Source organism: Equus caballus, chromosome 7 (genome assembly GCF_041296265.1).
Source record: "Equus caballus isolate H_3958 breed thoroughbred chromosome 7, TB-T2T, whole genome shotgun sequence".
Taxonomy (NCBI): Eukaryota; Metazoa; Chordata; class Mammalia; order Perissodactyla; family Equidae; genus Equus; species Equus caballus.
In genome coordinates this window covers 75,224,786-75,248,841 of record NC_091690.1, presented here as the reverse complement: position 1 = coordinate 75,248,841, position 24,056 = coordinate 75,224,786, and the positions used below count along the sequence as shown (strand labels likewise).

Sequence of the window (24,056 nt, the reverse complement as noted above, 5' to 3'; positions counted from 1 at the left end):
CTTAATTTCATTGTCATATTGTTTATTGCTGTTATGTAGGCATATAATTGATGTTTGTATCTTGACTTTGTAATCAGTGGCCTTGCTAAATTCACTAATTAATTTTAGTAGTGTTTTGATGGATTCCTTAGAATTTTCTACATATAGGTGCATGTCATTTGTAAATAAAGGTCATTTTATCACTTCCGTACCAAACTGGAAACTTTAATTTGTTTTGTTGGTGCATCACCTAGAATCTTTAGTACAATGTTGAATAGAAGTGGCAAAAGCAGATATTTTCTCCTCATTCTAAATCTTACAGTCAAGTATGGTGTTAGCTGTAGGTTTATTCATGAATGCCCTTCAGCAGGTTGAGGAAGTTCCTTTCTATATCTAGTTTTGAAGAGTTTTTATCATGAGCAGGTATAGGACAAACGCTTTTCCTGTGTCAAGTAAGGCGACCATGCAGTTTTTGTTCTTTATTCTACTAATACGTTGTTTTAGATTAACTGATTTTGAAATGTAAAACCAACCTTGCATTTATGGAATAAATCCCACTTAATCACAGTGTATAATTCTTTTTATATGTTGCTGAATTTGGTTGGCTAAAATATTGTGTTAAGAATTTGTATGTCTATTCACTTCAGAGATATTTGTCTGTAGTTTTCTTTTTTTATGATGCCTTTGGCTTTAGAATCAAGGTCACACTATACTCCTAGAATGAATTGAAATTTACTAAATCCTCCTCTATTTTTAAAAGGAGTTTGGGAAACATTTGGTATCATTTCTTATATTAATATTTGATATAAGTTACCAATGAGCCATCTGAGCTTGGGGTTTTCTTTGTAGGAAATTTTTTTTTTTTTTTTTGAGGACGATTAGCCCTGAGCTAAGTACTGCCAGTCCTCCTCTTTTTTTTGCTGAGGAAGCCTGGCCCTGAGCTAACATCCATGCCCATCTTCCTCCACTTTATATGTGGGACGCCTACCACAGCATGGCGTGCCAAGTGGTGCCATGTCTGCACCTGGGATCCGAACCAGCAAACCTTAGCGGGACATGGGCACTTAACCGCTCTGCCACCGGGCCGGCCCCTGTAGGAAAATTTTTAATTAATAATTTAGTTTCTTTACTTGCTGTGGGTCTTTTCAGATTTATTATATCTTCTTGAGTCAGTTTGGTAATTTATGTCTTTCTAGGAATTTTTTTCACTTCATCTATGTTGTCTATTTGTTAGTGTATAGTTGTTTATAATATTCCCTTATAATCATTTTGCTTTCTTTAAAGTCAGAAGTGATGTTTCCTGTTTCATTCCTAATTTTGATAACTTGTGTCTCTGGTTTTCTTTGTTAAGGCTTGCTATGCATTTTCAACTTGTTGATCTATTCAAAGAACAAATTTTGGTTTCATTAATTTCCTCTGTTGGTTTTAGTTTTCCATTTTGTTGATCTTTACTCTAATTCCTTCACCTGTACTTAGTTTGGGTTTTAATTGTTCTTTGTCTTACAACTATCTAAGGTAGAAGCTCAGATTACTGATTTGAGAACTTTATCGATACAGGCATTCCAAGCTATAAATTTTTCTCAAAGCACTGCTCTACCTGCCTGCCCTAGTTTTGATATGTTGTGTTTTCATTTTCATGTAGTTCAAAATAGTTCTTAATTTTCCTGGTTATTTCTTCTTTGACCCATTGATTACAGTCATGCATCACTTAACAACAGAGATGCATTTCAAGAAATGTGTTGTTAGGCGACTTCTTCATTGTGTGAACATTGTAATGTACTTACACAAACCTAGACGGTGTAGCATACTACACACCTAGGTTACGTGATAATAATCTCATAGGACCACCATTGTATATGCAGTCTATCATGGACTGAAGTATTGTTATGTGGCACATGTCAGTGTTTAGAAGTATGTGATTTAAAGCCAAGATATCTTGCAATTGCGGATCTCTAATTTAGTTCCATTGTAGCCAGAAACATACTTAGTATGATTCAATGTTTTAAAGTTTATTGAGGCTTACTTTGTCACCCAGAGTATAGTCTATCATATAGAATGTTGTACAGAGTATTCTATAAATGTCATTTTTGATTCATAATTTTGTTCAAGAGTTCTATTTCCTTGCTGATTTTCTGTCTAATTTTTTAATAAATTATTGGGGGTGGGATATTGAAATCTCCAACTATTACTGTTGAATCTCTTATTTTTCCTTTCAATTTTGTCAGTTTCATTTCAGGCATTTTAGAGATCTAGTGTTATTGTATATGCATCTATAATTGTTATATTTTTCTGATATTGACCTTATTTCATTATGAAATGTCTTTCTTTGTCTATAATATTTCCTATCTTGGAGTCTTTTTTGTCTGACATTGGTATAGCCAGCCCCTTTATGCTTATTTTTGCATGGTATATGTTTTTCCATCTTTTTACTTTCAATCTGTTTACATCTTGGAATCTAAGGTATGTCTCCTGTGTACAGAATATAGTTATTCCTTGGTTTTTTTTCTCTATAACAATGTCTGCTTTTTGTGAAGATTGTTTACTTCATTCACTTTTAGTTATTGTTATGGTTGGAATGCTATCTGCCATTTTGCCAAAACCCCCTATTAAATTCCCAGTTGGGTGAGTCCATGACTCCCCACAAAGAAGACCACACACTCAGGGCAGTAGAGCCTCTGGCCCTCCCTATTTGCTTGCCACCAAGATCATCACACTAACTGACAAGTTCCATATCAAGGAAGCCAAGTCAAGCAGCTGGAACAAAGCTGTTGGCTTTACTTGTCTGACCCCTGCTGATAGAACTGGAGGTAGTGGGGATGGTGAGGGAAGCCCCAGGCCAGAATGCCAAGAACAGGGTAGTTATTTTCCAAAGTTCAGTAATTTTAATGACCAGGCTTGTGTCTTTGATGGATTTTCAGAGCACTAAAATGATACTGACAGATTTGCCACTTTTATAGTTGCTTTTTGGAAGAGAGGATTTTTCAACTTCCTTACTCCATCACACCAGAAATCAACATCTGTTTCTGTATTCCTCTTTAAGTGTTTTCTGTTAGATTGATTAAGATCTTTCTTTCATTTATTTTCCTCTTATAGTTTGAAGGTTTTACATGTTATTTTTAAAAATTAACTTTATATTTTAAAATATATGCCTTTAGATTTTTCTAATAAATATTTAGAGTTAACTTGCATCCATATCATTCCTGTAAAAACATAACTTAGCATGTTTTTATTTTGCTTTTCCCCGTATTGTAATTTTCATGGTCCTTTAGCCCAGAATTTCATTTCTCACTTTTTTAGGCATTTGACTAGGGAGGGAAATATATCTATAGTGTGTGCCCAGTCCTTGTTGAAATTATAAATAATATTTGGATATTATAAGTGAAGTGAGCCTGATTATGAGGGTTTTATTTTGGAAACTGGTGAGTGGTGATGCTCCTAACTGACTTAGGGAACCAAAATATGTTTCCTTTTTGTCATTGTTATAATTTCCCCAGCACTGTCTCCTAGCTGAGGAAGCTGGAAGGGGTTTTAAGATGCATCTGTTAAGATCTGTTTTGGATTGTTTTAATTTAAAATGCATGAGACATTCAAGTAGAGATTTCCAGGATGGGATGAATATAGAAAGATCTGGGCCATATAATTGTGGTGTATTAATTTATAGAGTTTAGTTCAATTAATGAGAGTAAATAAGACCACTGAGGAAAAAGAAGAGAGTCAAGTAAAGATCCCTCAAAAATACCAATGTATAAGTTGCATGGGACACAGCAAGGTGAACTAAGAAGTTAAATTCTGAAAGGCAGAGTTAAAAAGAAAAAGAGAAAGTGGATTCATAACAGCTAAAGCTCATAGAGAAGTAAATCACTTTAGGAAATATCAGTGTCTTTGGTTTAGTTACAAAAGGGTAATTGGGGATCTTAATGAGAGCAGATAAAGTGAACTGAAATGTGAGTGTGTTAGGGCAGCACAGAAGTCAGATGGCCTGGGATTGGGAGGAGTAGACAAAGCGTTTATTGGCGTACAGACCTTCTTTCAGGTGTTCGTCTTTAAGGGAGGGAGCTAAATTAAGAAAATGCTACAGGGAAAGGCAGGGTTAAAGGAAAATGGGAAAGCAATTTAGGGAGAGAAACAGAGCTTTGAGGACAGCTATAGGAAAAGCTCCAAGGCAAGGGATGACTAAAGCATAGACAGTAGAATGTATGTGTGTAGGGAGGGGACGTGTGTGTGTGCGTGGGGCAGAGGAGAGAAGAGGCAGTCTGTTTTAGAAAGTATCATGCAAATGTGTCATAAGATTAAGTAAATCTTTCTAATCAATTTTCAGGTTCTAGAGTTCAAAGTGGGATCCCGAACTATGTCAACATTCCGCACCCAGGCAACCCCCAACGGCAGCACGTCAATGGCCCCCACTTTCCTGTTGGTGGGCATGCCAGGCCTGTCAGCTGTACCCTCCTGGTGGACAATACCCCTCATCACTGTCTACTTTCTCTCTGTCTCGGGCAATGGTACTATCCTCTGGATCATTGCCCTGGAGCCCAACCTGCACCGCCCCATGTACTTCTTCCTCTTCCTGCTTAGTGTGTCTGATGTTGGCTTGGCCTCAACTCTGATGCCCACCCTGCTGGGTCTTGCCCTTGCTGATGCTCATGCTGTCCCTGCCTCAGCCTGCCTCCTACAGATGTTCTTTGTCCATGTCTTTTCCGTTATGGAGTCCTCTGTCTTGCTTGCCATGGCCGTAGATCGGGCACTGGCCATCTGCCGCCCTCTCCACTACCCAACACTTCTCACCAATGGCGACATTAACAAGATTGGCCTGGCCATTGCTTCCCAATGCCTGGGTCTCCATCTGCCCCTGCCGTTCCTCCTGGCCCACATGCCCTACTGCCACCCACAAGTCCTGACCCATTCTTATTGTTTGCACCCAGATATGGCCCGTTTGGCCTGCCCAGGAGCTTGGGGTGCAGTTTACAGCTTCTTTGTGGTCCTGTCAGCCATGGGATTGGACCCCCTAATTATTTTCTTCTCCTATGGCCTGATTGGCAGGGTATTGCAAAGTTTGGGGTCCAGTGAAGATCGTTGGAAGGCTTGCCAAACCTGTGCTGCCCACCTCTCTGCTGTCCTCCTCTTCTATGTGCCCATGATCCTCCTGGCACTAATTGACCGTCTTAGAGTGCCAATCCCTCAGCCTGCACATACACTTCTCTCCTATGTCCACTTCCTGCTTCCTCCACTGGTAAACCCTATTCTCTATAGTGTCAAGATGAAGGAGATTAGAGAGAGAATTATTAAGAGGTTGTACTCCAGGAAGGTGGGTTGTGCTTAGTGAGGAGGATATCCCTCTACATTTGGTGGTTCAAGGCTATCGGATGCAAAGGTTACTATGACTGAGAAATCAGTTCACCATCCATGAAATTGTCACTCGGGTAAACATAAGCACACATTCACAGATGTATCTGCTTGTCCCGAGAAGTGCACATGTATTTATCGATGAAAGCTTACAAGCCCCAGAGAATGACAGTGACATACCCACCGTAACACTACAGATCTGTGGGACAGAAAGAGCCAGAATTTAGGTCTTGTCACAACGATCGAAGTGTGTGTCTGTTGTTTTGTTTTTGTTCATTTCTCCACCACATCTATACCCTAATAACTGAGGAAACTGGAGGAGTTAATCAGCTACACAGTGAAGGAAAGAGAAGACAGAAATGTTCTCATCTAGACAGAGGACCTTCAACTAGTGTTGGAACTTCATAAGAAGTAGAAATTCTGGCTTATCCATGGGGATTGTATAAATGAGGAAGATGCAAGTAAGTATCTCATTTAGGCTCTTCACACCAAGAAATATGCTGTATAACTCTGATCAGGCCACAAAATAATTGCATTTTTTTCACCCTTTACTTAATTTTCAAAATGTTAGTATACTTTTTGAATATCTATGCATATTTATAATTAAAATTTCAAATAATTTGGAAAAAATAGAATAAATAAAAATTACCTTAAACTATATTATCCAAATGTAGCCATAATTACCTTTTTAGTAAACGCTAATAAATGTAAAGTTTTATATAAATGGAATTTTACACATGATACATGAAAGTATTGGTCTTAATTCTTTACTTCCTACATCCACATCCACATCATGGGGGTCAGAGTGAGCAGACTGTATTTACCATCACTTTCACTCTGAATTGGACACGTGACTTGCTCTGGTCAAGGTAGTCCATATGACTTGCTTTGGTCAATAGACTGTTAGTGGACATGATAAAAGCAGGAGCCTACACAGGATTTTGCAATGGGGTTTCTTCTTGTGCTGTGAATAGTGCATAGCTCAGGTAGGTACTGCCCCTTCAACCTGGTCCCCAGAATGAGACACATGCTGCAGTTCTGACCCAAACCTACAGCCTGAAGCCAGTCCCAACTGACCAGAGACCTGAATCAGAGCCACCGGATCAAAGCAGCATAGATCAAGAGGACCTCTGTATACCAGATAGTCGGTGAGCATTGCAATAAATTCTGTAGTTGTATGCAGCCAAGAGTTTGTGATTAGTACTCAGCAAAAGTGGACTAACAAGTATAATTGCAGTTTTATTCTATAAGCATGGTTAATTTCCTAATGTTTTTTCCTTTATATTCTTACGAGTAATGCACATATATGAAGAGCTTGCTTCATTTGTAGTACAAAAGTTAAATACATGCTATATGCCTTTCTGCATCTTGTTTTTCTTATGGTGGAAATCCCTCCAAATAAATCAGTATGGATATAATTTATTCAAATAACTACAAAATATTCCTTGGCATGGGTGGACTGCAAATAATTCAACTATTTCCTAGTAACAGTTATTGGAGTTGTCTTCAGTTTTATGGACTCCAAATAGTGCTGTAATAAACATTCTTGTTCAGCTTTTCATGTGCACTTATGCTCGTCTTTCTGTAAGACTGATCACCAGGTCATCACTCCTGGTTTCAAAGGGCTGTAGATTTTGAATTTCAGTTATGTATTAGTGATTCCCTTCTGCAAAGTCTATACCAGTTCTTGTTTCAACTCTATGTAGGAGTGTGGCTTTTTCTTGCAAATCCACCAAAATTCACTGTCTCTACTATTCTTAAATTTTCATTAATTTTACTAGTGAGAATTATTCATTTTACTTTATGTTGGATTTCCCTAATAGTAACAATGAATGCCTTTCACATACTGTTGGTTATTTTGTTTTCTCTTCCATGAATAGCCTCTTCAAATTCCCTTCATCAATTTTACTATCGGTTTTTTAAATATAAATGTGCAAGAGATCCAAGTTTTATGCCTTTATTAATATAGTATTTGTCTTTGGCCTTATTTAGGCAATCAAATCTCAAGCAGATATAGATAATTTTACATAAACAAATCCACCTTTGTTTTACTTTACAATTCTTGTGTTTAATATGTTGCTTTTTTTTTAAAAAAAAGTATCTTTGGCCCCCATGTTCTACGTATAGTTTCTTATCCTTATTTTCTAAAATTGTTGTATTATTTTTTACTTTTAAGTCTTTCTTTGTCAGAAGTTCAAACTTACATTAATCAAGGTGAATGCGTAACTAGTGACAGCATGATCTATTAAATATAGTCTCTTTTTCTCACTGAAATAAAATATTATGTATATCATCTTTTAAATGTGCGTGTAGTTGGACTTTGCTTGATGGATCGTTTTTGGATTTTGGTATATCATCACATGTCATTGTTCGAGTAGAGTAGCCTCGTTGTGTGATTTAGTTAATATGTTACTGATATAAAGCGATCTCCCTCTCACAAAACAAACAAGAGCTTTGGAATTCTAACAGGAAGAGCATTGTTTTTATAAAGTAAATGTAAGAGAATTATCATTTGTGATAATGTTTTCACATCCAAGAATATATGATAGGTGTTTCACTGATCAATACTTTTTTAGCATTTTTCAATAAAAATTATTTGCTTTAGTCAAATTTATTTCCATGTAGTTTTTAAATGTACGATTTTGTTGCTACTATAAATAAAACACATCTCCATTTTTATTTCCACAAATATATCGCTAGATTGAGCAAAACGCTTTTCATCTTGCATTAATATACACTTTACCAAATTATCATATACATTATAGTAGGTTTTTTTCTTTTTAATTTTTGGATTTTATTCGTGTTTAGCGTATATAAGTAAAAGATTATCGGTAACTTTTGCCCAATATTCATACAAATTATTTCATTTACTTAATTTAATTCACTAGAATCTCCAACCCACTATAAAATATTGAGTGAAAGTGAACTTTCAAATTTTGTCTCTCATTTTAATAGAAATGGCATTAGTGTCTCACCTATTAGAACAATAGTTGGCTGCTAGGTCTTTGAGTAAACTTTATAACATTTAAATAGCTCATTCATATTCCAATTTTATTCATTTTTTTAATAAACTCATTTAGTGAATCCTATCTAATCCTTTGTCAGCATCCACTAATATGATTATAATTGTCTGCTTTAATGTGTTGAAAATTTGTCTGATGTGGAAACATTCTTGTTCTCTTGTGATTATAGAATAATGTCTTTTAAATGAAAAGTGGCAATTGACTCCAGTTAGTGCCAAAAGAAGACCATACAATGATATACTGGAAAATATTCCAGGAATGCAGGAATAGATATATTTTCATATCAAGTTTCTCTGCAAGGTGTATTATATGTTCTCTTATTAAATAATTAGATAAGTGAGCCTCTCTATTTCACAAATGAGGATGCTGAGGCTGAGAAACTAAGCAAGCCCCAAGTCTATAAAGCGCGTTGTAGAGACAGCACTGATTTTCAGATTTGCCTTAATCCAAGGCCCCTGCTACAAAAGACTCTTTTTAACATTGTTGAATAGAGAAACAGCTTGGTCTTGAAGGGACGGTGATGAGGTCTCTGAAAAACCCTGCTTTCCCCAAATTCTGCACTTTCCTCCTCCCTGATACACCACCTCCAGCTTCCCATTTCTTTACTGAGAGTAGAATGATGTGAAGAAACGCAGGCTGGGCGGTGAGTTCTCGGTCCACTGCTTCCTGTGTGGTTTGGCATCACTTGTTCCCATGTTTGTAAAATAGGTATAATGAGGATTACGTAAAATCAAGTCCCGGTATCGTAGTGTCTAAACATTCAAGATACTTGGTAAATGGTACTTATTTAGAGTTAATGATGAAATTAAAATAACCCATTTTAGACTTGGTATACAAATATTCAATACGAACAAAGAATTTTGTGACAGGAAGTTTCTTTAAGCTCCTGTTACCTCATTTTACAGACAGAAAACTGCAACTTGGGGTCTGCTGAAAGCACTTTTGAATGGACTTTGGTCAGTCAGTGGTAGATGAGCTAAACCCAGCACTGCTGGCTGCCTCTGTGTGTTTATTACTTCTCTAGGTGAGGGGAGCAGAGAACTTTCTCTCTCACCAGGGCCTCAACTGCTCTCTCCTGGTTCTCACTGTCTCCTGACCACTGGGCGCACCCACATCCATCCTGGTGGTTGCTATTACCACTCCTGGCTGTCAGGGGCCACTGTTCTCTCTGCAGATCAGCCCATATCAACTTGACTGACAGATTTGAGGAAAACTATTTCCTCCTCTAATAGCACACAGGGGAATAGAAATATTAGCAAGAACATTTACAATTTTAAGGAAAAGGTAGCATGGGAGTTGGACAAAACTGCAGACCAGGAAAAGCTTTGCAAAACCCACATCTTGCTCCTATTGCTAAACAAAGCCCTCCAGACTTGTAGCTAGAATTTAATTGTGTATGCATGTGAGACACAGAGAGAGATTATGAATGTGACTCTTAAATCATATTTTGTGAACATATATAAAATTTTACTGTATGACCAATTTGGTTCCTTTAAAATTTGTTAATCTGCAATAAAAACAGGGATTGTAAATTCAAATAACTAGAGGAGTGAGGTGAGACTAGAAATAAGTGGAGCAAATACACACTCAGACTATGAGTAGTGGGGACTGTGTTAATTCAAGGGGCGAGCCACTTCTCAGTGGATTCCTACTGAGTGTTTCTATGGGGAAATATAGGCCTATCTTCCCACTTTTAAGATGACTTGTAAATCTCTACTTTTATATGAAATCATCTAAACAATATCTTGTCCAGACAAACCTGTCTGAAGACCATATTTGGCTTTTATTGCTTTCAAAAATATTAATTTATTAATCCATGCAATACACAAAGAAGGAATTATTTTTTAAATTTCAAAGTGCATATGAAATATATCATAATACATAATACATAGACAGTAATTTTTTCAAGACGACATAGCCAGGAAACAGCAGAGCTGAGAACAGAGGGCTTGTTTCCTGGCTGAGTCCTGACCTGTTCCACTCATCCTGCCACCTCCCTGGCAGGACTAAGTTGTCATCATAGATAGTTTAGAGGACATGTAACCCCTTTTGGGGACTATTTCCTTTTCCTTTTCTGGGGTGGCTTCTAAATCCTTAGACTGGAGCTACATTATATCTTACTGACTGGCAGTAATCCTGGCCTCTGTTCTCCGAAATAAGGATAAATAGCCGTAGTGGCTCCTAAAGTTTCTTTGCTGACCCTTTCTCATTAGGGGATTTTGGGAGCTCTTTAGAGTGGCTCCATTTAAAATGCTAGGAAGTGACAGGTGGCTTGAGGGAGCCTCAGGTGTTAAAATTGTTTAGATGTCCACTTGGCCACAGTGGTGTGGATTCTGCACTATGGCTTGGCAGTTATTATTACCTAATGGTATTATGAGCTGCCCTAAGTTCAGAGGGTAGCATCAAAGGAAGCTTCCCTGTCTCTCACAAAGGCCCCTTAAGTTCCCTGTCAATGTTAACTTCGTGGTAAGAGGTGCAGAGAGTAGAGAGTTGAGTCGAGCCTAGATGATGGCAGCCTGATTTATGCCCGACTCCCCAGTCCAGAAATACTTGAGCAACGGTTGCCTCTGGTCTACATGACATGTTGAATGCCCTTTCGTCCTATGATCAAGTTTCCCTTTTCAAGGAGACTCCTGGAATTATTATTTGTTGTAATATTTATTAGACTTCTTTATGCCTGTCATTTTAGTAGATATTATGCCCTTTTCTTTGGACTATTAATTTAGCTCAAATTGATATACGTCTACCAAGCACATACTATGGACAAGGTAATTTCTTGTGAGGAGACTTTTAAAGTTGACTAATTCCCAGCTCTTTCCTGTTGGGAATTCACAATGTAGTCAGTGAGAGAGACATATGCATGCTGTTGGAGCCACCTGGGATGTCTAGCCCTTGTGCCCCAAGGACTCAGTCCCTTATCTTTACTAAAATTGCTGCCAAATGCCAATGCTCTTCTATAATTTCTCCAAAGTTGGCTTCAGCAAAAAACACACTCTCTAGGTTCCCTTTTCATGTTGCCCAAGAAAGTTTTTTTCAAGCATTAATGAGCTCACCAATCATAGAGGTTCTTGCAAAAATGCAGATTCTGACTGAAAAGCTTACAGCAGGGCATGAGATTCTGCAATTCTAATTACTTTCCAGGTGCTGCTGATGCTGCTGATCAGCACCTCCCACTTTGAGTAGCGAGGTAGGGAACATACTTAGACAAACTTAGACACATCGTAAAGGGTTTAATGTAAATCACAGCGAGGAATCAAATAAGCGGTGGCGAAGGTAAAGGTGTTCAATGGTTCCAGAACCTTGTGGAGTTCTCCCAGTCACAGTTCAGGGCAACTCTTCAGAGCTCCTCTTTAGAAGCTTCTCTGGATTCTTACTGTTCATTCTAACACCTGAGGATTCCTCAATCCCTAGACAACAACAGGATTCTGAAATGCAGGCCTCTTCTTCCTTAGAAGTGGAAAAGCCGTGGTGTTTTAGATCCCCAATAAGGATTAATTGGTTAATTACTTAACTAATTAATGTAATTCAAAGAGTATGGAGTAAATGGAAACATCTCCTCTTTGGAAGAAACACTGTCCTGCTCTTAAGACAATTTAATCTAGAGAAAATGGAACTTCCACCTTTGCCCTCATTTAGCCTTCAGACCATTTTTCCAAGACCTTCACCCTAATCTGCCAAGTCTTTACACAATACACAATGAGATTCATCAAGGGTGGTACTAGCAAGAATTCATCAGCTATCAGAATCATAACCAAAGGGGACATATGATTGGCAAAGTGATGCATGGTAGCCAGGGTGATCATGGGCACATAGAAGATGAGCACAGTACAGATGTGGGACATGCAGATCTTAAGAGCTTTAAGCCACTGCCCATGAGATGCAATACCCAATATTGTCTTCAAGATGAACACATAGGAAACAGCAATGAACACACTGCCTGACATTATGCAGAGTGCAACAGACACACCACAGTAAAAGTTAATCCTATTGTCAGAGCTGGCTAATTTCAGGACATCCTAGTGGAGGCAGTAGAAGTATGATAACAGGTGTTTATTACAATAGCTGAGTTTCTTTAAAGTGAAAGGAAGGGGGAGAACTAAGGGAATGCTTTTAATAGCAAATGCCAGCATGATTTGCAAAACTCTGGAGCAGCTAAGGATGGAGCTATATCTCAGGGGGTTCTGAGTGGCTACAAAGCGATCAAAGGACGTGATCAGGAGCACTGAGGACTCCATGTCTGTGAATCCATGGATGAAAAATTCCTGGGCAATGCATGCATCGGTAGAAATCCCCATGGCATTGTACAAGAAGATCCTCAGCATGGTGGTCAGAGAGGAGAAAGAAAGGCCCAGGTCTGATAGGGGCAGCATGGAGAGGAAATAGTATACTGGCTCATGCAGAGAAGGCTCTGTCTCGATGACAAATAGGATGGTGCAGTTGGCCAGGGTGCCATGAGGTACACAAGGCAGACAGGGAAGGAGACCCAAATGTGCACACACTAAAGTCCTGGGATGCCAATCAACAGGAATGTGGAGATTTCAACTTCTGAAGTATTGAGAGGAAAAATCATAATTAGGTCTCTCATTTATATGTCCCTGGTAAATAAATAACATCAACAATAAACAGAAATTCTCTTAATTGTATTTACTGAACACAACTAAGTTCAGTTGTCTGTTAAATTAAATATAGTTCATCCTTAGGGGTCAATAAATAATGTAATATAACTTTTTCCATATAAAGAAAAAGATGGAGTAGATTTAAACAGGTTTTTCTTGATATTCATTTAAGACCTGTATGCTCTTTAAATGTATCTTTATTCTCTGATACTTCTAAACGACTCTGTAGCTTGGAAGTCACAAGGTTCTTTAATAACCTTTTTTTTTAACCTTCACTTTTTGAGATTTATTCCTCAAGTAAACTAAGTTGGAATATACTGCAATCTGGAAAAGCTCTAATATTGTGGATGTGGTCATGGTCATATATTCACACAAACCACAGATGCTATAGTAGCAGGAGTTAAAGGAGGTCTAAATCTTTTATTATTATTCATGGTACCTGTGTGTGAAAATATAAAAGTGATCTTCCACAGAGGTTGGCAGTCTAAGATGCAGAGCCAAATTCAGCCCATGGCCTATTTTTGTACAAGCTATGAAGTTTTAAAAAATATTTGTAGGGGCTGGCCCAGTGGTGTAGTGGTTAAGTTCATGAACTCTGCTTCAGCCTCCTGAGGTTTGCGGGTTTGGATCCTGGGTGCAGACCTACATACCACTCACCAAGCCAAGCTGTGGTGGCGTCCCACATACAAAATAAAGGAAGATTGGGACAGATGTTAGCTCAGGGACAATCTGAAATTAAAGGGTGAAGGGCAGAAATAAAAGCAGTGAAGGAAGGGAAAATAGTTACTGAATTTTTCTGTGCTGCCAAGATTTTGGAAGGACTTTTGCCTCAGGTTGATTGAAATAGAGACTATGAAGGAGGTGTAGTGGTGTGTATGGGTGTGTTACATGGAGAAGAGTAGCGAGGAGGCTGGATGAGGAGAACATATTTTCTGCTCACAGTGCTACTGTCCATTTTGCCTCAGCCTTTCATATGTAGTTAAAGTTCCCTTGACATGCAACACATCCCACAGATGTCATTTGTAGGCACTTATAGCATTCACACCCTTCCCAAGCTACTACTGGCCCTGCTCAGAGAGCCACAACTCTTGCCCTTCTCCCTCACTCTTGGATTCCTTTTCCATTGCTCTTGGCTTCTCTGTCTACCTTTTAGATTGGTGACAAATTCAGGTTCTTATCTCTGATATTTAGACTTGATTCTGCTCATATTCTTGGTGAGGACATCACTGACACCTCGAGTAACTCTCCTTTAAACAGCTCTAGACCAGCAAAGGAGTGAGACTTGGAAAGAGGGAGAAAAATGAATACACACTGTTCATTCTTTTTTTTTTTTTCTTTTTTGAGGAAAATTAACCTTGAGCTAACATCTGCTGTCAATCCTCCTCTTTGTGCTGAGGAAGACTGGTCCTGAGCTAACATCCGTGCCCATCTTCCTCTACTTTATATGTGGGATGCCTACCACAGCATGGCCTGCCAAGCAGTGCCATGTCCGCACCCGGGATCCAAAACGGCGAACCCTGGGCCACCGAGGGAGAACGTGTGAACTTAACTGCTGTGCCACTGGGCCAGCCCCTACACACTGTTCATTCTTGTTCAATGAGTCCCCTCAAGAAATGAATTACTGTTCACAGCATTGCTTTTTCAACTGTGTTTATCACGCAAACACAAAGATGTACCCCATCCCACATATGGACCCTAATATCTTCAGCTATCAGTGCTGTCCCAGATGTAGCTTGATCTCTTAGGCTGGACAACCCATGAAGCGTTTTAACCTCCAGCTCTCTGAAAGGTATAGGATTGATCTCCATAAATTGCAGAGTTTTCATTGGGAAACATAAAATCATCCCAGGGAAATTCAGTTTGAGTCTCTAGAACACCTACCAGGCTCTGGTTGCCTTATCCCAGAGCAAGGATGGAGAGGTTTCAAATTCTTCACATTCTGCAGTTTCTTGGATCCAGCACCCTGTTGAGAACACATATCCTTATTTACACTCTCATACTCTTTGCCAGCACAGGTACATCCTTCTGAGAATTAACAGACACCTAGTCCCCTGGAAACAATACTCCACTTGCTTTGTGACTGTCTGTCAATAAGCTGCCCTCCTAAGAAAATGTAGAGAGCAAGTTCTGACTCACAGTCCTAGACGTAACCCTTGTGATCCCATTCCTTCATCACATATGGCCTTGAGGACAGCCTGTCTCGGATGTTGTAAGGCAGCCTATACCCAGCTGTGGGTCCCAGATTACGTGTATGCGTTGGTAGACACAGTCTAAGACTACCACCGAAGTCAGAGACATGCAGATGTTAGGCAGCATTCTGCCCACAGATGTGTTCTGGTTGCTCATAACAATGTTTTATTTTATTTTTAATGTGAACGGATTTAGGTAAGTCACAAGCTCTCAAATTTATTGTAGAATCCTCCTTTCTTCATTGTCTTATATCCAGTCCCTTCACATCTACTGACCACTGTAGACATTTAATCTCAGAGAACAGAAAAGAAAGCCTGGGGTCACAAGCATTCCTGACGTCTTGGACCCTCAAGTTCGGAAGAGGATACCAATTTTTATTCAGCCTTCAACTGTTAAAATTGGAAATAGACAAAAGGTATAATTCCAGTGGCATGTTATAGGAGGACACATGATTTTTCAGACACAGAATAAAAAATAAGATCTAGCAAAACACCTTAGACATGAAACAAAGTAACAACAGATAAATGAGCTAACTTTGTAAGCCAACAATGATGACTCTGTCTTCTCGTTAATACAAAAGGGGATGTGCCAGAGGTGAGTGATGCAGTCATCAAGTCAGGTCAGGCAGAAAACTGGAGGAAAAAAGCCTATAAACTATTCATTTGAATAGTTCTACATTCTAACAAAAAAAATGTAGATTCCAGTTAGAGTATTAGATAAAGTAATACAAATTCCTAACCTTGATGTACTTAATCCAGCATCTGTCTGGGATCATAATAGGATTATATGACTGAAGTTTCTGTATGCCACGTCTGCCCATCACTCCTTGACGTGTATCTGCATCATTCTAAGTTGAAAATTCATTGGCTTCCACGTCCAGAAATGGCTTCAAGGTCGCCAAGAGAAAAACCAGCTGAACCTAGGAAAAAAATACTTTTTTTCTTTATCTTTTCAGGGAGCAAGGCAATGAGAACCTTGGCCTTAGAATGGCTAAATTTAGGTAAAAGGTAAATTTACCTAAGCATACTTAGGTAAGTTTAGGTAAAAGATGAAATAAAATGTTTTATCTTTCTATTTTTTTTTCTCCAAATCAAATTGCTACTCTAGCCCTTCCTCCGTTTCTTCTCTTTCCTTATTCCTCTTTTTCTTTTATTGTTAATATTATAATTTTAAAGTAAAATTATATGAATTTAAGAATGACAAATAATCAGCAGCCCTCTCTGAGATCCCTTCTGCATGCTGTAAGTGCACATAGCACTTCCCCCATTGCTCTGGGGCTATCTTCATCCTTCCTAAAACAAAAGGTTCATGAAAATATTTTTATGGACCATTTCTCTTCTCTATATGAGGTTAAAAAAAATAAACAGAAGTTGATAAGTATGTCACACTAATTGACTTACGGGATTAAATGGGGAAATAGAACTTGCACCAAAAACAGCAACTAAAAGAACGAAGATGGCTTTTTAGTTCAACAGAAGAGACGACTTGCTCCGAAGCAACCGAATCTTCTGTCAATCCCCAAGCTCTCCAGGTTAGAACATCAGGGTTTGAGTTTACCTCACGGATCAAGTAGACCACGTCAAATCTTTCGGCCTCATTGTCTAGCCGTTGTTGCAGCAACCAGCCCCATCAGTCATTGGTGGGTTTCACACAGGAAGAACATCATAACGCCTTGCCTTAGGCCTGCAACATGAACCTCTTGCTTCTTGCCCCAGGGCTGCCACTGAGACATGAGACATTCACAGGTACTCACCTGATAACGCTCATGCAAGTGCAACCCAGAACCATGGGGGAATTAACAACTCATAGGGTCAATTTTGACCAATGGGAAATAGGATCCAATGAAGAAATGTTTATTTTTATTTTCCTGGATGGACCATCATGAGACATATTTAACGGATGGATTTCTCTTCCTGGTTTCTGCATGGTTCGCTGGCCAGATTCTCACAGAACATGCTGTTTCTCCATTGCTTGGCACTGTGTGATTTCTTCAGTGCTCAGTTCCAGAAGTGCACAGCTTCCTTCAGCAATCAGACACTGAGCTTATTTTCCAGCTCTCCACTGGGACAACAGTGACATAACCAGGGGCCCAGAACTCCAACTGACGCAGTTTCTCCTACATCTTCACCTTAGTGTCCATATGTATGTACATCGGGGCAACACGGGGCTAGCTGTCTAGCAAGCTGGCCACCCAACCTTCATCCCCAAAGGGCAGCCTAGAGCTACCCCAGCCTGAGCCTCACATGGAAATGTATTATAATTCTGCAAAGGGCCACCTTTCCATATTCCTGTTCCATCAGTGACCAGCAGTCATATGCTTCCCTTCCACCTAGAGTTCAGAGAGTTGGCTCTTTCCTGTGGAAGCCCTTCCTTGGGGCAAATTTCTGACAAGGCTTATCAGTAAGCACCTTAGTAACTTCATGGGCTTAGAGGAAGGAGAGGTGGGCTCTTCCTCGGGTACTCCATTTCTGATCTAGGAGTAGTGGGTATAGTAGAGTATATAGGTCCTTTATAATTCTCTTATAACCCTAACTAGCCAATTTACCCACTAGTCTATCTCCCTGTTACTATAAGTCTTTATATTAAATTTTTCCATTTCAAATCATTGTGTTGATTCTGTCTCCTATTTGGATCCTAAATAACACAGTATCCAAATCAATAAGAAATTTTGTATCATCTTACTGTCCTTCCATCTTCAACTTTAGCTATCCCTCAATCATGTTCCCTGGAATCACATTATCAATAATATGGTCAGTTGACAACTAAGACCCTATTGCAAGTGGTCAGTGGGCTGACCAGGATTCCTGAAATGCGATGGCATCACAGTTACTAAGACTCTTACTTGTTGTTGGTAGGATGAGATTCAGGTGAAAAGTGAGATGTTAGGTTACATGGTGACTGTGGTTCCTGAGTCTAGTCTCCCATTTATAACTAAAAACATTAGCTATCAAGATTATGGGTGGGCTAACTGTTGGTATCTGCATTGGAAACTTCAAATAGAAAATGATAAGATTAGGGCAGCCAACTGACAACTCAGGGCATGCAGTGAAAGTCAGAGGGCTCCCACAGGAACATTTAAGGAAAGCTTTATTTCTTCAGCCAAAGATCATAGAGTTCTAATGATCCAGAAGATAATTTACTTGAACGAGTAACAGAGCTGCAAGACCAACCAAATCTTAGTTTTGACAAATTTTCGTTTATAAAGTCAGAACACTGAAAAATATTAGGAATAAAAAAAAAACAGGGATTTACCACAAAAATCACTCCTGGAATGTTGACATTTGAGTAAATGAGACTAAAAATCTTGAAACATTTGAATATCCCATGCCAACCAAAGGAACTCTCTTCTCATTTTACAAAAGCTATTTATTTTATCTTGTCTGGAGACCTTACAAAATCCAAACCTGAGGACAAGGCCTTACAAGATGATGCTTTTCCTATGCAAGATCTGCCCCATCTCTTCTCATTGTATCCAAGCCAATGAGCAGTCAGATCTCAGCAAAGCCCAAGCAAGGAAATGTTATTAACACTTTGGGAGAAAACAGCTTCTCCACTGAAGTCATTGCAGAGTTTAATTGGAGTAACTAGAATCAAATAAACACTTATATGAGTAGATCTTGGAAGTGTTAGATCTTGACAGCAGAGGAAGTGGCTGGTAGTAGAAACATAAACTGACATAGAGAAGAATTTACTGACATAAGGACACTCATCCATGATTGGTAGTTTGCCATCATATCAAGAATACCTGGAAACTATGGTAATGCACTGCTGAGATGGTTGCTTGAAGCTTGAACATGATGATTACCTATAGCAAATTAGGAGGAGATGCTAGATTTGCTTGGCATAATATAAACTATAGAAATCTCAAAGAGGTTGGCATGTTAGAGTAAATTTATCATGTAGGATCAGAGAATTTATCACAGGATTACTTTTTCTGGAAGTAAAGAGAAGACACTCCTTCACTGAGGCTATAAAGAATGCACTCGTAAGAGGATAGCTGATATCTATGAAATAGTTCAGTAGTTGCTGTGTTCTGTAAGCTGGACTTGGCAAAGAAAGCTGCTTCTATGGAACTGGACTCCCTACTAACAGTGAGGATGAAGGGATCCTGAGACCACATGGCAGTACTTAACAATCAGAAGTAAGATAAATGTAATTTCTGTAGAAAGTAGTAAGGCTAGAATGGCAATCAGGGTGACAGGACTCAGAGTGATCTGATGCAATTGGCAACGGTGTTCTTGGGAAAAGTGAAGGGTACAGAGACTAGGGTGTTACTTGAAATACATTTTAAATAGAGAACTTCTGAGCATCAGACTGACATGAAACCCCTAAAGGGAATTTAGGGTCACTCAGTCTATTTAAAGATTTAAATCACTTCCCATATTCAGAGTCCACTAATTGAACATGTCTTGATTCCCTTGATGGAATAACCTGCAATGCCACTGTAAGTATGCAATAAAAATTATCCAGATCTTTCCCAAAGTAGACCTGTCCATTTGCAAATGTACCTATTCATTGGGGAAAAGAGAAGACCCAGGCTCTTTGAGGACTATTGGATATAGCATACAATCTGTCACTGAAAATAGGCAAAGAAACACACCATTATGCTATTTTGGGGATGGTTAAAGTATGAGATTATTGAGACAAGATGATTAATGGAATTCTGGACAAAGTTTATTCCATAGCGAACCCAATAATTTTCAGATCTACATGTAGCTATTCCCCAGACACCTAAGTATATGGTTGGTAATATCACACGTAGTAGCTAGAATAATTCTCATATTGTTATTACATCCATGAACTTTGAGCAATTATAGTAGTAAGGACAAAATTCAAAATCAAAAGGAGCACAAATAACCTGTGTGAATAGTTGTCCCAGATTCCCATGACTCTTATCACTGTTATATAGATACCTCCCAATTAATTCATATCCGTGGTCTCACTGGAGGTTCCTGATAAGTTTCTGGAAGAGGAAGAAAATATTCAGGCTTTGTTCATGGATGGGCTGGTGAACAAGTCAGTGCTAATCAAAAATATAATTCAGTGGCACAACAACTCCACACATGTGGCCATGAAAAAGAGTGATGAAGGAAAATTCTCATAATGAGCAGTGCCCTTGGTTGTTAACTTTGTGAAGGAGAGGTTGTATGAGGCACATGGATATGCATGAACTTCTGTACTTTGCTGCAAGGCTTGCATAGTTGGTCAGGGGACAGAACAGACAGGCTTGGAAGAAGAGACATAAGGAAGTCTGCGGAAAATGTATGTGAAATACATTTGAAGCAGGCACAAAGGGTGAAAATCTTTGCACCTCATGCTAAAACCTGCCAAACAGTATTCACCTCAGAGGAGGAACTCAACAACTAGGTAGAAAGAAGCTACACGTAAATGTCAGCCAGCCTTGACTCCACACTGCTGATCCAGTGCACCCATAGATGAAGTCATAACAGCAGAGACAAAGATTAAGTATGAGCCAAAAGTATGAGTTCCCTTTTACCAAAGCTAATCTTGGGGATAATATTGGGAAAACTGCGTGACCCTCTTTTCTAGATTGTTAGTAATGTTATTACCATCTTTTAATATTCAGCTAACAGCAACAGTAACTGCTCCTGAACACTTGATACGGCGTTTTGTGTTTTCATCGGATATGACCTTACACATAATAAACAGGAAAATAACTCTATCTATATATGATCCAATAATGAATGACATTGATGTGTATTTTAGGATTCACTTTATGTTATGACTGTTTTGGAAATATGCAGAGAATTGAGACTTTAAGGAAAAAAAAATCAACTAATCACAGTACTTTTTGAATATCATTCAGAAAAGAACTGGCTTATTAACAAAATTTCTTACATTAAATTTGGACTTCTGGAATTGTATGAAGTGTCTGACTGAATATCTTGTTCAGGTCTTGCACTACTTGCAAATGTAAATAGCTGTTTGCATATATTATCTCACTTTATCTTGAAAACAACATCATAATTCAGGTGGTGTTAATAAGGACTTCCTGACAAGGAAACTAACTAAGCAAATATAAAACTTATGAGTTGCACAAGTTGGACTGTTGGAGACATATACAGGCACTTTGGGGACAATTACCACATTCTACCCAAGCGTTCATTAGAAAGTGGCTTTACCACTACTCTGAAATAAGAATGATTACATTTGGAGCCACTTCTGAATTAAGACTTTGACAATAGCCTTTCGAATTTGCTTAGTCTTCACACTGTAGATGATAGGGTTGAGTACAGGAGGGATGAGCAGGAAGACGTTGGCCATGATGGTGTGGACAAATGGAGGTGCTGAATGGCCGTAGCGATGGACAAGAGACAAGCTGATGAGAGGGATGTAGAAGATGGCAACAGCACTGATGTGAGATATGCAAGTGTTGAAGGCCTTCTGCTGCCCCTCTGAAGAAGCAATGCTGAGCGCAGAGCGGATGATCAGGACATAGGAGAGCAAGATGCAAGGGCAGTCAAACCCTGTCGTGGAGAAGAGTGCAATCAGACCAAGGATGCTGTTGATTCTGTTGTCTGTGCATGAGAGTTGAATTAGGTCAACATGGTAGCAGTAAGAAAGTGAAAGGACTGTAGAACTACAGAAAGATAGCCTCTTGACTAAGAGTACAACTGGTAACATGTCAGCAAAATTCCTTATCAACATCCCCCCGCCAATCTGGGCAATCCTGGTATTGGTGAGGATAGTGGAGCATCTCAGTGGGTCACAGATAGCCACAAAACGATCGAAGGCCATGGCCAGAAGAACCCCAGACTCCATGAACATAAACCCATGGAGAAAGAACATTTGGGCAATGCAGGCATTTAAGGTGATCGCTCGGGCTTCAAACCAGAAGACCCCAAGGGTAGTGGAAAGTGTACACAGGGACAAAGTCAGGTCTGTGGTTGAAAGAATAGAAAGGAAATAATACATGGGCTCATGGAGGCTCTGCTCACGGAGAATCACAAACAGGATCATGCTGTTCCCAGAGAGGGCGATAATATACAAGAGACAAAAAGGGATAGAGATCCAGACTAAGGCTGCTCTCAGGCCTGGGATCCCCGTCAAGAAGAAGGTCAGAGGCTGAGCATTGGTGTTACTGAGGACCAACATAATGAGGGACTGAGAAGAAAAGGATATTCGAATAATTACACATGCCAGATACTGAATATACAGCTTATCACTGAGAATATCTTTCTGGCACCCTGAGATTCACTGAATTGCTATTGCTGAATCTCTAAGAACTTTAGTATTTTCTAAACTTTCTAGAGCTGCAAGCTTCTTTTCCCTGCCTCTGAATATTTCTCATTTCTTGAGAAGAGAGTATTCCCTGATTAATTCCACATCAAATTTGCTTGCATCTCTAATATCTTTGGTGACGACAAACATCACAATTAAATCATCTTTGACTATAGGGTCTCCAGTATTCTACCTAAACAATATGATGAGAAATCTGATCTCCAGTAATTTTGGAAATAAATTATGGATCCAGAATAAACCCTTGAAAAATCAAGTCACATTTGAAGTATAGATATCATTGGATTTTCCTAGGATATATCTAGTATGATACCAAAGACATCCTCAAGACACACGTGTCTTGTTTGATAGATGATGACAAGGTTGTCCAAAGAACAACCCTACAAAACAAAGTATAGCTCCCATTTGTTGAGAGTTGCCTGTGTTATTGGCATTTATATACATTATGTAATTGTTTCCATACACCAATGCTAGGAGGTACGTAGGTTTCTATGCATTTTGCATATGAGAAAACTAAGCCTCAGCAACTAAATGATAACCCAAGCTTGTCTTTATAAAGGACTGTCTAATTGTTGAGAGAAACCATATATTATATAACAAAGATGGAGAAAACAAATAAAGAGAGAAATTGAGAGAGAGAGAAGAGGGAGGGAGGGAGAAATGGAAGGAGGGAGTGAGGAAGGAAGGAAGGAAGGAGAGAAAGAAGGAAGGAAGGAAGAACAGAGAAAGGAAGGAAGGGAGAAAGGAGGGAAGGAAGAACAGAAGGAAGGATGGAAGGAAGGAAGGAGGGAAGGAGGGAAGGAAGGGAGAGAGAAGGCAGACAGAAAGGCAAATCTTGCCGTTATTGTAACACAGAGCAGTAAGAATTACATTTTGATAAATAGTCACACAGGCTACTGGTAAAACACAAGGAACTATACCAGTCAACATTTCGTGAACGCATACCGTGTGCCAGGTGCAATGATCTTCATACTCATAATGTTATCCAATAACCATGACTCTCCAATCAAGTATAAAAAATTGTTATTCCTAATATATTCATGTGGAAACATGTTTAAAGTGATTAAGTAATTTACCCCAAATTATGGAATGAGGCAGTAAAAGAGCTAGAGGTGAAACGTGTGTATATGACCCCAATATCTTCATTCAATAAGGCTGAGGAATGCATAGAATGAATCTCTAAACAAGCCTGATGAACATCCTGACAAACATTTTTCAGATGTGTGCTTTCAGAGATGTATTATGGTCAATGTGGCATCTTCGGAGTACAGTCCTAAGTTTCAGATGTGAATTCCATATAAATTCTGCAGATATGAAGCTCTTTAGGCTTCTCAGAAAAGGAATCTATCTCATCATTAATAGTCTCTGTGTACAAAGGGTCCAGAATATCATATGTCAAGGATACACCTACCATGGAAAACAACACCAAAATGGAACTGTCAAATTCAGTTCACTCATTTAGTAACATCTTATTTATACACCACTTACATATTATGCTGATGATACTTTCTTCCTGGAAATTTTCTCTCCCCATGTATTGGATGCCATTAGGCTCTAATATTTTCCTCCCACCACTGAGCAAATTTTTTTCCTGACTTTTTTTTGCGCCAAGAACCTTAGCTATGGTATCCTTCACAGATCCACGCTT

At 39.0% G+C, this 24,056-nt stretch overlaps 2 protein-coding genes and 1 pseudogene across 2 annotated transcripts; 1 reads left to right on the top strand and 2 right to left on the bottom strand.

The window, feature by feature from the left end:
* The first annotated feature begins 4,327 nt into the window (after positions 1-4,327).
* OR51S1 (olfactory receptor family 51 subfamily S member 1) lies at positions 4,328-5,296 on the top strand. Its single transcript, NM_001390890.1, has one exon. It carries the CDS (start codon positions 4,328-4,330, stop codon positions 5,294-5,296), a length of 969 nt encoding a protein of 322 aa, NP_001377819.1.
* Positions 11,975-12,897, bottom strand: OR51A69P (olfactory receptor family 51 subfamily A member 69, pseudogene; annotated as a pseudogene).
* On the bottom strand, positions 21,314-22,264 carry OR51F2 (olfactory receptor family 51 subfamily F member 2). Its single transcript, NM_001391314.1, has one exon. It carries the CDS (start codon positions 22,262-22,264, stop codon positions 21,314-21,316), a length of 951 nt encoding a protein of 316 aa, NP_001378243.1.
* Positions 22,265-24,056: the final 1,792 nt, after the last annotated feature.